The sequence below is a fragment of the Moschus berezovskii genome, chromosome 9 (assembly GCF_049115385.1).
Source record: "Moschus berezovskii isolate FMDL1 chromosome 9, NW_MosBer_1.0, whole genome shotgun sequence".
Lineage (NCBI taxonomy): Eukaryota > Metazoa > Chordata > Mammalia > Artiodactyla > Moschidae > Moschus > Moschus berezovskii.
In genome coordinates, this window is record NC_142468.1 from 14678096 (window position 1) to 14693315 (window position 15220).

A 15220-nucleotide genomic window follows, 5' to 3' on the forward strand; every position below is an offset into this window, starting at 1 on the left:
TTAAAAAGCAGAGACATTACTTTGCCAACAAAGGTCTGTCTAGTCAAGTCTATGGTTTTTCCAGTGGTCATGTACAGATGTGAGAGTTGGACTGTGAAGAAGAAAGCTGATCGCCGAAGAATTGATGCTTTTGAACTATGGTGTTGGAGAATACTCTTGAGAGTCCCTTGGACTGCTAGGAGATCCAGCCAGTCCATCCTAAAAGAGATCAGTCCTGGCTGTTCATTGGAAGGACTGATGCTGAAACTCCAATACTTTGGCCACCTGATGTGAAGAAGTGACTCATTTGAAAAGACCCTGATGCTGGGAAACATTGAAGACAGGAGAAGGGGACGACAGAGGATGAGATGGTTGGATGGCATCACCAACTCAATGGACACGAGTTTGAGTAGACTCTGGGAGTTGGTGATGGACAGGGAGGCCTGGCGTGCTGCAGTCCATGGCATCGCAAAGAGTCAGACACGACTGAGCGACTGAAGTGAATGCTGATCCTCCTCCTTTCTAATATAATTTACCTTGGTACTTAAATACACTATCTAAATTTAATCTATACCTGCTGCTGCTGCTGCTAAGTCACTTCAGTCGTGTCCGACTCTGTGTGACCCCATAGACAGAAGCCCACCAGGCTCCCCCATCCCTGGGATTCTCCAGGCAAGAACACTGGAGTGGGTTGCCATTTCCCTCTCCAATGTGTGAAAGTGAAAAGGGAAAGTAAAGTCGCTCAGTTGTGTCCAACCCCTAGCGACCCCATGGACTGCAGCCCACCAGGCTCCTCCATCCATGGGATTTTCTAGGCAATAGTACTGGAGTGGCTTGCCATTGCCTTCTCCAAATCTATACCTAATGCTTGGCAATTACGCAGCCCCATTTTTAAACCTGTAATCTAAGTGACACTCTAATGTGCTACCATGTCAAGCCACAGATGAGAGAAACTACAAAATGGGGGCTGGAAAGGAGCTTTGAAGGGACTGGGGTATTCAGTTAAGTTCAGTTCAGTTGCTCAGTCATGTCTGACTCTTTGCGACCCCATGAATCACAGCACGCCAGGCCTCCCTGTCTGTCACCAATTCCCGGAGTTCATTCAAACTCATGTCATTCGAGTCGGTGATGCCATCCAGCCATCTCATTCTCTGTCATCCCCTTCTCTTCCCGCCCCCAATCCTTCCCAGCATCAGAGTCTTTTCCAGCAAGTCAACTTGTTGCATGAAGTGGCCAAAGTATTGGAGTTTCAGCTTTAGCATCAGTCCTTCCAATGAACACCCAGGATTGATCTCCTTTAGAATGGACTGGTTGGATCTCCTTGCAGTCCAAGGGACTCTCAAGAGTCTTCTCCAGCACCACAGTTCAAAAGCATCAATTCTTCGGTGATCAGCTTTCTTCACAGTCCAACTCTCACATTCATACATGACCACGGGAAAAACCATAGCCTTGACTAGACAGACCTTTGTTGGACCACGGGAAAAACCATAGCCTTGACTAGACAGACCTTTGTTGGCAAAGTAATGTCTCTGCTTTTTAATATGCTATCTAGGTTGGTCATAACTTTCCTTCCAAGAAGTAAGCGTCTTTTAATTTCATGGCTGCAATCAGCATCCTCAGTGATTTTGGAGCCCCAAAAAATAAAGTCTGACACTGTTTCCACTGTTACCCCATCTGTTTCCCATGAAGTGATGGGACCAGATGCCATGATCTTTGTTTTCTGAATGTTGAACTTCAAGCCAACCTTTTCACTCTCCTCTTTCACTTTCATCAATAGACTTTTTAGTTCCTCTTCACTTTCTGCCATAAGGGTGGTGTCATCTGCATATCTGAGGTTATTGATGTTTCTCTCAGCAATCTTGATTCCAGCTTGTGCTTCTTCCAGCCCAGCGTTCCTCATGATGTACTCTGCATATAAGTTAAATAAGCAGGGTGACAATATACAACCTTGACGTACTCCTTTTCCTATTTGCAACCAGTCTGTTGTTCCATGTCCAGTTCTAACTGTTGCTTCCTGACCTGTATACAGGTTTCTCAAGAGGCAGGTCTGGTGGTCTGGTATTTCCATCTCTTTCATAATTTTCCACAGTTTACTGTGATCCACACAGTCAAAGGCTTTGGCATAGTCAATGAAGCAGAAATAGTTGTTTTTCTGGAACTCTCTTGCTTTCTCCATGATCCAGCGGATGTTGGCAATTTGATCTCTGGTGCCTCTGCCTTTTCTAAAACCTTCTTGAACATCTGGGAGTTCACGGTTCACATATTGCTAAAGCCTGGCTTGGAGAATTTTGAGCATGACTTTACTAGCGTGTGAGATGAGTGCAGTTGTGTGGTAGTTTGAGCATTCTTTGGCATTGCCTTTTTTGGGATTGGAATGAAGACTGACCTTTTCCAGTCCTGTGGCCACTGCTGAGTTTTCCAAATTTGCTGGCATATTGAGTGCAACACTTTCCCAGCATCATCTTTCAAGATTTGAAATAGCTCAACTGGAATTCTGTCACCTCCACTAGCTTTGTTCGTAGTGATGCTTTCTAAGGCCCACTTGACTTCACATTCCAAGATGTCTGGCTCTAGGTCAGTGATCATGTTATGTGAAGATCTTTTTTGTACAGTTCTTCTGTGTATTCTTGCCACCTCTTCTTAATATCTTCTGCTTCTCTTAGGTCCATACCATTTCTGTCCTTTATCGAGCCCATCTTTGCATGAAAAGTTCCCTTGGAATCTCTAATTTTCTTGAAGAGATCTCTTGTTTTTCCTATTCTGTTGTTTTTCTCTATTTCTTTGCATTGATTGCTGAGGAAGGCTTTCTTATCTCTCCTTGCTATTCTTTGGAACTCTGCATTCAGATGCTTATATCTTTCCTTTTCTCCTTCGCTTTTCACTTCTCTTCTTTTCACAGCTATTTGTAAGGCCTCCTCAGACAGCCATTTCGCTCTTCTGCATTTCTTTTCCATGGGGATGGTCTTGGTCCCTGTCTCCTGTACAATGTCACGAACCTCCGTCCAGAGTTCATCAGGCACTCTATCTATCAGATCTAGTCCCTTAAATCTATTTCTCACTTCCACTGTATAGTCATAAGGGATTTGATTTAGGTCATATCTGAATGGTCTAGTGGTTTTCCCTACTTTCTTCAATTTAAGTCTGAATTTGGCAATAAGGAGTTCATGATCTGAGCCATAGTCAGCTCCTGGTCTTGTTTTTGCTAACTGTATAGAGCTTCTCCATCTTTGGCTGCAAAGAATATAATCAATCTGATTTTGGTGTTGACCATCTGGTGATGTCCATGTGTAGAGTCTTCTCTTGTGTTGTTGGAAGAGGGTGTTTGCTATGACCAGTGCGTTCTCTTGGCAAAACTCTTATTAGCCTTTGCCCTGCTTCATTCCGTGCTCCAAGGCCAAATTTGCCTGTTACTCCAGGTGTTTGACTTCCTACTTTTGCATTCCAGTCCCCTAGAATGAAAAGGACATCTTTTTTGGGTGTTAGTTCTAAAACTAACGGTTCTTCATAGAACCGTTCAACTTTGGCTTCTTCAGTGTTACTGGTTGGGGCATAGGCTTGGATTACTGTAATATTGAATGGTTTGCTTTGGAAATGAACAGAAAACATTCTGTCATTTTTAAGATTGCATCCAAGTGTTGCATTTCGGACTCTTTTGTTGACCATGATGGCTACTCCATTTGTTCTAAGGGATTCCTGCCCACACTAGTAGATATAAGGGTCATCTGAGTTAAATTCACCCATTCCAGTCCAAAGCAAAACCAATACCCAGTTGTGGATGTGACTGATGATAGAAGCAAGGTCCGATGCTATAAAGAGCAATATTGCATAGGAACCTGGATTGTTAGGTCCATGAATCAAGGCAAATTGGAAGTGGTCAAACAGGAGATGGCAAGAGTGAACGTAAACATTCTAGGAATCAGTGAACTAAGATGGACTGGGGCATTGATCAGCTATAAAACAGTGTTTATTCAAACTGTACAAAGGAGAAAGAGACACCTTGCAGGTGACTGCGGGCTTAGGGAACACCTGTGTGTGAGGAGAAACAGGTGCAGAGGGGTCACTGACCCTGCTAAAGGGAGGATTTTAGAAGTGGCTGGTGTCAAAGCCAGGAGGGGCCCGGGGAATAAAGAGGGCCCTCCCTCGCTCTGGTCCAGTATAGGCCGTCCTAGCTCACATGGCTGTTATTCTTGTCTTGGACCCCGGGTGCCATCTGTGACCACACATCCAGCAAGAACACCACCGCTGTTTCTAACTTAGGTGCCTTGGCTACCTGGATGGCTTTGCCCCATTTCCCCCACCCTGGTTACCTCATAAAGGGTCCTAGGCTAGGCAAGACTGGTCACATTGAATTCTAACTATTGTTTAAAACAACCCACAGTACAAACCTGCCAGATCCTGGTGATGGTCCTGGTCTCTTGGAAGACAGGATGGTTCAGCTCCTTTGTCTCATTATTCACAAAAGGGACCCAGATGTGCTTCCTTTTTTCCTCCATTACAATTAGATTTTCCTAACATGTTGACGTGCTCCTCAAAATTCATCCTTGGTATCAGTGTCACCTGGGATATTAAAATGTAAGCTCACAGGCTACACCCCACAGCCAGGATGAGTTACTGGGGTAGAGTCCCCTCTCCTGCATTTAACAGGTTCCTCTCAGGTGGTACTTTAATTGAGGTGAACCCTTAGCCTAGGATTTGCAATTTGGCCAGTTAACCAGCTTTTTAAAAGATTAATTCCTGCTTAAAGGAAAACATGTGGGCCTGGGAGCCCAGAAGTCAGCAGGTAAGGGATCTTCCTAACCTAGGGACCAAACCCAGGTCTCCTGCACTGCAGGTGGATTCTTTACTAGCTGAACTACCAGGGAATCCCCAGGTAACATGCTACCAGGTGCCAGAGCTTCTCTGTCCATCTCTAATGCTCTCGTGAGTGCAAAGTCGCTTCAGTCGTGTCTGACTCTTCATGACCCTATGGACCAGGCTCCTCTGTCCATGGGATTTTCCAGGCAAGAATACTGGAGTGGGTTGCCATGCCCTTCTCCAGGGGATCTTCCCGACCCAGGGATCAAACCCACGTCTCTTAGGTCTCCAGCATTGGCAGATGGGGTCTTTACCACTGTCACCACCTGTGAAGCCCCTAATGCTCTCCTAGTTACCTATTATACCCATTTTACAGATGAGGAAATTTGTACAGTTTGTTAGGTGGTGATATTTACAATTCAAACCCAAGTCCAAAGTTCTGTCTTTAGCTCTGTCATTATGCTTTTTAGGCTCTGATACCTAACCAGGATACTGTCAGTGAGACGGAAGTGGTAAAAATTGTAACAGCACCAGTACTGGGGATGTGAAGGTTGCTGAGCTCACGATAGCAACTTTGCCTGGTGCTTTGATTTTTACTAAGGCATTTGTAAACTTTGCTTCAGATTTTTCCTAGGTATTCTGAAATTGGTAATTTTCCAGCCAGGTGTGAAAGTGGTCCTTCTTTGTCACCAGTCTCTGTGTTAGAAGGGGGTCCTTTTTTGTTGGTTTTTTTTTTGCCACACCACATAGCATGTGGTATCTTAGTTCCCTGACTAGGGAAATGCTGTCTTAACCACTGGACCACCAGGGCAGTTCCACAGAGTTCTTGATTTGATTCAAGCTAGAGTCCAGGTACTTTATTTTTCATAAAAGTACTTTTCAGGCCCCCAGGCAGCAGACATAATGCCCAATTAGACAAAGATTGCTTCAGTCCAGCACTTGTTGAGTAATTCAAGCCAGGGGGTGGGGGGATCTTGGGGTCTAAATTATCCAGACCGGTACTGACTTTCTGCTTTAATTATATTTTGACCAGCTCATATTGGTAGGATTAGCTTGCAGGCATCCATGCCACTTAATAAAACAGGCAAAAATAGATGGAGGAAATAGCTGTAGCTGCAGGGGATGGTGTCTGCATCGGAAGACGCTGACTCACACTGGGGTGGACCCGGGGCGGGGCTTGTCCAGGAAATGACCCTCCCTGTGCAGGTAGTTGGGCTTCACAGGTGCTGCTGCTGCTGCTGCTGCCAAGCCACTTCAGTCGTGTCCGACTCTGTGTGACCCCATAGACGGCAGCCCACCAGGGTCCCCCGTCCCTGGGATTCTCCAGGCAAGAACACTGGAGTGGGTTGCCATTTCCTTCTCCAATGTGTGAAAGCGAAAAGTGAAAGTGAAGTTGCTCAGTTATGTCCGACCCTAAGCGACCCCACGGACTGCAGCCCACCAGGCTCCTTCGTCCATGGGATTTTCTAGGCAAGAGTACTGGAGTGGCTTGCCATACAGGTGGTGCTAGTGGTAAAGAACCTGCCTGTCAATGCAGGAGACATGAGATGGAGGTTTGATCTCTGGGTCAGGAAGAGGGCATGGTGACTCAGTCCAGTATTCTTGCCTGGAGAACCCTCATGGACAGTGGAGCCTGGCGGGCTACAGTCCATAAGGTCGCAAAAAGTTGGGACACGACTAAACACGCACGTATGTAGGTAGTTTTTCTCTACCTGGAACACGGCAGCCTGGACCCCACTAAGGTCAGTAGCACTGACCCTACTTGGTCAGTGCTCAGTAAGCTTGTTTAATGGAACCAGGTATTTAAAAATACTCTAACAAGGATTTTCAGTTTTTCCTCTTTCTGGGAGTAATAGGCCTGGAATGTTCTACTCCCGGAGGGATGCCTAACATGCTAGAAATGTAGCTGCTTCTTTGTGGGGATGAATGCAATGACAAGGCAGTAGACAAGTTTGGACTTGAGCGTTGGCTCTGCAGTTTCAGTTCTTGTTCCAAACCCCAACTCTGCTAAATTATCTGTGGTAAAATCTGGGGTATCCATTAAGAAATACAAGGACTAGGTTCTTGTAAAACAGAAATGGTGGTAGTATCTATCTCACAGGGCGACTGTGGGGGCTAATGAAGCTACTCTAAGGAAACTGCTTAGTGCAGTGTCTGAAACGTAGAAACCGCTCAATAAACAGAACTTCAGAAAACAGAAACCCAGGACCCACAAGGTGGGGAATCTCTGCGTCTCAAACCAGCTCCTGGTGATCCTCTTTTTGCAAGAGGGTAAGAGGCCATGGGGAGTGGGAGCCCCAGGATGCCACCTCCACCAGCCATGGAGTTTATTGCTACTGTTTACTGCAGAGTACCACCCCCACCCCTGCCAGGCTACATTTCACTGCCCTTTTTTGCCAGTCTTCATTATGAAAGGATGTGAGCTCAGGAATGTTTGCTGGTGAGAAGCAGGCTCCCTTCATGCCTCTTGATTATGTACACTTAGCCAGAAGGAGACAAAACCCTTCTTTTTTTTTTTAAATTCAAAACCTTCAGGGGGACTCTTTAATACCAGCCACCCCATCAGCATAGGTTCCAGACGTGCATGTTTTTTAAATTATGTTTATTTAGCGTATGTACACATAAAAGAGAAATCACCCTCTGTTCCCACCCAGCAGAAAACATGCACAAACCCAAGGTATACATGAAGGGACAGGGCCCCAGCCCCAAGTTAGTGGTTGGGATGGTGCAATCCTGTGAGTCACAAGCCCCGGTCAGGAGAGGGCTGGACTGGTGTTGGGCAGGCTGTACCCCCGCTGTGGGGCCTAAAATAAGCGCGCGCCATAGCCAAAGGTCTGTTTGATGCCCTCAAAGTAGTACCGCTGCCAGCCCTGCCTCGTCCTCTCCTCCTCTGGGGCGGGGATGCCTCGGCCTTCCATGCACAGCTCAGTCTCTCCATTCTTATCGATGAAGGTCAAGGTGATGGTGGCAAAGTGCCCTGGGGGAAGGCAGAAGGGAGGGAGGTTTCAGATCCAGGGTTTCCATAGGGGCCTGAGGCGAGGGGGTAAAGAAAGGGTTCTGGGGGCAACGGCAATGAACAAACATGCTTACTTACCTTCTGGCCAAGATTTAAACCTCCACTTCATCGCAATGTATTTCTCAGGGACCTGAAATAATCAGAGAGGTTAGCCTCTTTTTGATGTTTGCTTTCTCCTGGAAGAACTAATTTTGCCCCACGAAGGAAAAAATTATAGGAAAGTAAGAGAGTCCAACTGTAGCATTCCTTTGAAAAACAAAATGAGCTTTTACTGACCCAAGAGATTAAAGTCTTAAATTTTATCTACGGAGCTGGAAAAAAAAAAAGGAGGGAAGTGGGGAGGGAGGGACACGTTCTTCTTCTAAGCCGATAAAAGCCATGTCCTGGCTAGCAGGAACTCACCAGATCAGTGAATTCTCCAGAGACACTGCCGTCTACCAGGTGAAACTTGCCACCTTTGTCTGCTTCCAACATAGCAGGAGCGTGGGTGAAGGCCTGAACGAGCTGCAGAAAAAAAGGAGGTAGGAAGATGTGTGGCTCTCAGGGGGACCCAGGAGAAATGCCAGCTGACACCTGCGTGCCTCGGCTCTCAATTCCAAAGACACTACTCTGCCCAAGAACCAGCTTCAGGTTCTTTTCTGTTCCAGTAGAGACCACGCTTCGACTCAAGTAATTCTTTCTAAATCCAGGATGCTGTTACATTGGATCCATTTCCTTTTCTAACATGAATGATTCCAGTTGTTCCCACTTATAGGACCCAAAACTAGTACAAGAAGGAAAAAAAAAAGGCAAATCCACTTTAATGAGTGGTGGCTTGAACAAACATGTCTTTCCTTTGCCTCTTCGTGAATGAGGAAAGCCTTGTGGTTCCACTCAGCACTTTTCTGCACAATGAGAGGATGTGCCCACAACTCTAGTCACCTGGAACGGCAGACGCCAGGAGCTGGAAGGACAGGACTATACTTACCTCTTGGGTGGTAAAAACTCTATAGAGCTCCTCTGGTGATGTCAGGAAGCTTTCTCTAAGGGTGATCTTACAAGTGGGGATTTTGACACCAACAGGTCTGGCCTGGGTTTTTGAAGGAGCAGACTTAGCCTGTGGAAGTGGCAGTGAAACTGTCAGTTTATAGAGTACTGGTGAGACCTCACTTCACAAGGCAGGGACACACTGCCATTCATTCTCACAAACCTTGTCACCTCCAAGGCTAAATTATTCCAGGGGGTCAGAGGAAATTTATGTGCATGAGCATTTCTGTCAGGAGGGGAATTTTCTCAGCAAACTCTCAATGCCACTCTGGGTGAAAGAGGAGTGATGCTTATTTAAAAGCCCACTGCCAAAGGACACACTAAATCATTATGTACTTCTGAAGAGTCCTGTGTAATCCTCAAGCAGAATGTCTATTTACATAGCTGGAAGCAGCACCCCCAGAATATCCTTCAGAGTGCTGCCAAAGGGGCAAGAGGGCTGAAAACCAAGTGCTAAAGCCAAAACAATCAGTTTTGAGATCAATCAGTTTCCTGTTAGGTGAAGTCAGTGACCTAAGTAACCTATGATACTATGATGAGACCTTTAATATCAAAGGATGAAATGTAGATATATTATTTTAGATGCATACAGGGGAACCTGTGTTCATAACCTCCTTACTGGTGTTAAATGCCAAGAGTTGGACTCTGAAGCCCCTGACAGCTTGATGGCTTCCATTTGCTCTAGGGGTCTGTCATAAATGAATAAAAACCAGGTTAAAGATGGGGCGACACACAACTACATTCTGTGGACCCTGAAAAGCAGCACCTCTGGCTCGGAGGTTAGCGTGGGAAAGAGCTGAGATACAGACTTAAGGAAGAGGCAGTGTCTCAGCTCCCTTTCCAGACAGCCTCCCGCCCCACCACGCAGGGATACCGGTTACCTTGCGCTCCTCAGTTTTCAGTGCTGGCGGCCTGGCTGTGTCTACTGACTCACCATTCATCGTAGGCAAGATCATACCCTGCGTGAACTCTGAAAAGACAAAATCCGGCTCTTGCAAGTTATTGCTCAGTAGCTGAGATTTGGGGCTTCACTGTAGTTCACAAACATGGCCATCCTAACTCAGGAGGAGGTAATGACAACGGAAGGAGTCTATCCATTTTACGTCTTTCCCTTCGATCCATGCCAGATGGGTACCTGAGTGCATCCTACAGAATGCAGTATGGTCACTGGGATTACTTGAAACCCCTGACGCAATTAGAAGCATCACAACTTGTTAAATATGTGTGAGGTCTACTGTAGATGGCAGCCAATGAATGCAGTGGCATTTCTAAAGCCTTCAGGAGTGGGGAAGATGCTCACAGCTGCATATTTAGTCCCCTTCTCCATTCTGCCATACCTCTGTAGGACAGCCACAACTGTTAGGGCGTCAGAGCACTGGTTCCCACCTCTACACTGGCTCCCTCTGATGGTCACCATCAGTACTCCGACACCCAGACCAGACACATGGGCAAAGCTGGAGTTCTGGGGGACAGCTGAGAGGACTACTATTCAAGTAAACCTAAAAATAGTCCAGGACAGTGCTCAAGTGCTCAATCTGGAGATGCTGGGTCTTTAGATCAGTGAGTCCAACAGAAATACCACCTCAGCCTCAAATGTAACATTAAATTTTCTAGTAACCACCCTAAAGTGTCAAAACGGACAGGTGAAATTAATTTTGACCACATTACCCTGATATATCCATTTTACCATTTGTGTATTGTCAATATCAGATAACTGAGATATTCCTCTTTTTTAAAAAAATACCAAGTCTTCAAAATTTATTGCATATTTTATACTCACAGCACATCCCAATTTGGACTGCCACATTTCACGTCCTCAACAGCCAACGGATTAGACAACACATCTCTAAATCTTTCCCTTATTCAAACTTTACAGACTGATTTCAAGATGAAATAAGCCTTCTCCGCCCAAATTTCTACTCATTTACTAACGAAAGAACTGTCAAGCCCCTTAATTAGCATCTGACAGGTGGAAAACTATCTTCTCAAGGCACTCATTAACTACTCAAAGGATACCTGTTTTGAGGGTGCTGATGTAAATTCCCATTGCTTCTCTTAGAAGTTTCACCCCTTCTTCCTTCATTAAGGCCACGAGATTTGTGTCAGGCTCATCTTTGGCAAGGCTCACACTAATCTGAATGAAAGATCAGAAGTAGGTGGTAAATAGCTTGAGAGGCACCAACATTGGGGGATGTAGGTGCTGAGCAGTCAGATAACTGCTGACATTTGCAAAGGAAATGCATGACGGTTGAGGTATTCGTACAATCACCATGAGTGTTTCTTCTCGAGGTCTCTCTGCCACCTACTGCCAAGACAAAAGTAGCTAATGTTAAAACACACCACTCACTAAAGCAAAGTAATTGAATAAGCATAAACTGTTCGGGAAGCTCCTAATGGCACCACAGACCCAGAAAGTCGTCTGCAAACTGGGGTTCTGAATGCTTAGGCCAAGCCTGGTCTGTAATCTTGAATGACACGTCATTTTTCTCATCTGAGAATAAGAGGATGTGGAAGACTCAGACAGATGAGGAATCAGAAAGCACAAACCTCCACTTCATCCACGCTATTTTCATCAGACAAATTGGGGATCTCCACATGGCCCTTGTACTGCACTCCAGACTTAGAGGTACCTGTCAGAAGCAACACAGTATTATCAGTCTCCTCCTCTGCAGGCTAAGTCTCCTGCTCTGGACGCCTAACTACTATTTTGCTTATGCTTCTTTTGGACAACTGAACCCACCTTCTTTATTCTGAGAGAAGGTGGCTGCCACACTAGATGCAGCCATTGCCCCCCTCCCTGAAACGCCTTTCCTCATCAGATTTCTGGAGACTAACTGTGTTGCCAGGGTGAGACTAAGAGCTCCGTGAATTCAGCACTAGCATGGATTCTGCTAAGGAGGACCTGAGTTAGTAGCGAATACTGGCAGTTTTGCTAAAACGCTTGTTTTGAAAATACAGATTTGTTCCAATGCTATAGGTATATTAAGTGACAATTTGATTGTAATATGAATTTCATATTTGCTTATATGCAGTTTCATCCACAAAGAAACCCAAACAGCTAAACAGAGCTGTATAGGAAAACACAACACACACGTCGCAAACGTTTATCGGACAGTGACCTCAGTTCACCATGTGTGTTAGGAGCTACACCATCCACGACTGGTGTTATAATGCTCCTTCTGATTTCCCGTGACTCTCCTACCATCATCTCACAACAACCCATGTGCCTCAGCGCTCCTGATGCCCACTTTCACAAGCAAACCTCAGGTTTTTGTCAAGGTAAAGCACGATATTTGTCAAATGATTTACGTGTTTCTTATGATTTAACGTGTAAACTGTGCCACCAATTTTTACATTCCTAAATTTAAAAAAATATCACTGATGAAACTTTTGAGCGTTCTGTCATGTCCCTAACCCTATATTCCCTACAAGCCCTGTGTTTTTTGTTGGAAGATTGCAGTGTGGTGAATTTTAGAAACACGTGTCACGTTATAGCAGAACTGACTGTATTTCAAAGTTAACATGTATTTATCTTTACCTCTCTAGGCCTCAGTTTCTCAATCTATAAAAAGGAGACTGGGAAAGATAATACCTATGGTTTCTTCCAGACTGCTATGCTTTAATTAAAAAAAAAAAAAATACATTTTGCTCTTTGTTACCATTCACTTGAGAAGAGTTTACATGTTTTGCCCCATACATGTACTCTTTTAACTTTACTGTCTTTCCTTCCTGTCAAGATCATCCAGGGATGGCCCCAATTCTATCCTAATATCCTCACAAAAGAGACATTAAGCTAGAGAATAAAACCAGCCCCAGTTATAATTACATGCAAGCAGCACTACCACAGCACTCTAAACTATTAGGTTCACACTGGAATTAAAAAAACGAAAGACAAAAAACTCCCATAGCCTACTTTCAAGTCATCCAAGAGGCAGAAATAGCTAGTCTGAAAAATGTCACATTGTATGCTCCCGAACAGGACAAGGCCTGAAGATTCAGCAGCCCAGCTGCTACATCAGTAGGGACTTGTGAGACCCACAGAGAGGAAACCCATCTAGTGTCCTGCAGTGGAAGAAAAATTTTAACATTCGATACTGATTCCTATAGGACTCTAAAGCAGAACTATCTCCCTCGAAAAAAGTTCGTAACCTCTCAAAAACTGTTCTCCCTGGCTCCTGAACAGGTCAATCAAAATGCAGTTAACCCCTGTCCAAAAGTCGAGCACAGACTTACCTGTCCAGTTTAGTTTGACGCTCCACTCATAAAAGAAGATAAGTTTGCCTTTGCGATTGTTAATGGATGCCTCTCCATCAAGCTTACTCACTTCTGTCACCTCGCACTTGCCTTCCTCATTTTGCACACGCACAGCCAGGAACAGTGTTTTCAGCTTATCTGTGGACCAGTTCGAAGCATCCCTCTCTGTCCTGCAAAACAGAAACAGAGCTATGGACCAACAGCCAAATGAAGGATACACTGCTTGCTCTATGCAAGAGCACCCAAGGCTATAGGAGGCTGGAAAAGAACACAAAACCCTCAGCCCCACCCCACTAGGTCCACAAACGTGTTACTCTTTTAGGAAGACCAGGAGTCCTATACTGTCAATAAGGACTACTGCTGTACAGCATGGTTTCAAACTTAATGGAAACATTCTGCTTTTCTTTCTCAGCATGATGGTGCTGGGGTCAGTACTGAATACTTTAACATGGCGCCCCCGTCTGACCAAATGGAAAACTGTGCGCTTCTGAGGTCAGGAGCACACAAGGGGGCCAGGTCCAGTTAAGAATAAACCAATAATCTTGATCTCATTACCGCAGTGTTTTGACCTATCAAATTCAGGCTGTGTTATAAATTTTGTGCCCTCCAAATGGCCATGAAAACAATGAAAGTCCAGGGTTTCAAAACAAACAAAAATTAAAGTCAACCATTCTGTGTTAAGAGGAGAGGACTCAGGCTGAAATACAAAGGAAAACTATCTACCTTCTAACTTTATAACTGGTAGAGAAAACAACAGTTAAAGTGAGCTACAACAAAATAAAACTACAGTTTACGTGCAAAGTTCAGTGGAATCAGAAAGAATAAGAAAATATTACTTGCAGAACATTTCAGGAAAGAGAGTAGGCTTTTAAGAGTGGTTGGATTGTAAACCATGATTGCCCGGCAACCAGCGGTAGTCCCTGGAGCAACGATACAAGCAACTTAACAGTTCCGGGTGAGAGGCCACGGCGCCTTGGAGCATCCCTCAGCTTTGAGCACCTGCAGAGCACGTTCTAAGACCTGGCTTTCTGGAGTGAGGCAGCGATCCCTTATGACTGACTTTTAATTCCAGACGAAAGTCGAAAAAATAGTAACTCTAACCCTCTTGAGCCTAACACTGCAATCTCTAAACACTATACACAGCAGTTTTGGGTCTCAGTGACGCCTCCGGCCACGTGTGAGAAGCATCTCTCCGCTCAGGCTGAATGCAGCAGCCAGGGGGGCTACGTCCGCCTGTGTGAAACCCCCTCGTCTGGGATGCAGCCTTCTACGTCGTCCCCCCACACCACCCCGGGTCCCCCCTCCACCCAATGAAAGGGAGGTTGGAGGTTGGAGGGGCCTGCGACTTACGGACCCCTGGAGACGGGAAGGACCCACGCCCATCTCCTGGCAGGCAGGGCTGCCTCGACCCCAGCAGTGTGCCGGTCAAGGTTCCAGGGTAGCCCCCCGACGCAACCCCCGGCCCGGCCGCAGCGCTCCCGCGGCCTGGCCCGCTGGCCCTCACCAATGCCAGTTGTTGACGTTGGTGGCGTCCGCCCGCTCCTCCACGATCCAGCGTGGGTCACCCTCACCCCACTTGGCCATCGGCTCTCCTATCGCGCCGTCACCAGCTCCCGAGCAGCCACAGCCACAGCCTCAGGACAGCCCGGTCGCGGCCGCCCGGCAGCGCCTGGAAACTACTAGAAGAAGCTGCAAGATCCTCCTGGCTTGCTTTTCCCTCCACCCCCCCGCCCCTCCCCGCCTTGACTTCCGGCTCCGCCTCCCTCCCGCCGGGTACGTCGGCTCCCCCTCGCTGGACCTTCGCTTCCGTCTGTTCCAGGGAATCCTTCACACTCCTTCGAGTTATGTCCTGAAAGGCCCGAAAGGCGACAGCTCACGCGACCATTCCTCACCCACAGAGACACACAGGACACGTTTCATTGTTTCCCTACACCCTTCATCGGCCCCGCTTGGCCTCACGGGAGTTGTAGTCTTGTCGAGTGACCCACGGGATAACCTCGGAAGGTCGAGCTGGAAGGAGAGGAAACGGGCTTAGGCAAGGTGCGCTGGGGATTCTGGGAGTTGTAGTCAAGAGGCCCCCGCGGCATGTCCGGGCAGAGCCTGATTGCAGGGGAGGAAGGAACTACAACTTCCAGCATGCCCTGCGGCGCC

General features: G+C 46.4%; 1 protein-coding gene across 3 annotated transcripts; it reads right to left on the reverse strand.

Annotated features, from left to right (window-relative positions):
- Positions 1-7358: 7358 nt before the first annotated feature.
- On the reverse strand, positions 7359-14887 carry AHSA1 (activator of HSP90 ATPase activity 1). 3 transcript variants are annotated; one of them, XM_055436602.2, is made up of 10 exons: positions 14868-14887; positions 14574-14745; positions 13049-13239; positions 11363-11445; positions 10832-10949; positions 9697-9785; positions 8757-8885; positions 8192-8293; positions 7868-7919; positions 7359-7750 (listed from the first exon to the last, which is right to left on the reverse strand). In XM_055436602.2, the coding sequence occupies exons 2-10, from the start codon at positions 14651-14653 to the stop codon at positions 7578-7580; spliced, it is 1017 nt and encodes a 338-aa protein (XP_055292577.1). In that variant the 5' UTR covers positions 14654-14745; positions 14868-14887; the 3' UTR covers positions 7359-7577. The 3 variants fall into 3 exon arrangements, with proteins under 3 accessions (XP_055292577.1, XP_055292578.1, XP_088695542.1); XM_055436603.2 differs by having other exon boundaries at positions 14574-14748; positions 14868-14882; XM_088839416.1 differs by lacking the exon at positions 14868-14887 and having other exon boundaries at positions 14574-14803.
- Between the last annotated feature and the right edge of the window lie 333 nt (positions 14888-15220).

Coding starts and splice junctions, on each gene's coding strand:
- AHSA1 (XM_055436602.2), bottom strand. CDS start 14,653: ATGGCCAAGTGGGGTGAGGGTGACCCACGCTGGATCGTGGAGGAGCGG. Junction 9,786..10,831: donor CATCAGCACCCTCAAAACAG/GTATCCTTTGAG, acceptor TTGTCTTTTCAG/AGTTCACGCAGGGTATGATC. Junction 7,751..7,867: donor GTTTAAATCTTGGCCAGAAG/GTAAGTAAGCAT, acceptor GCCTTCCCCCAG/GGCACTTTGCCACCATCACC.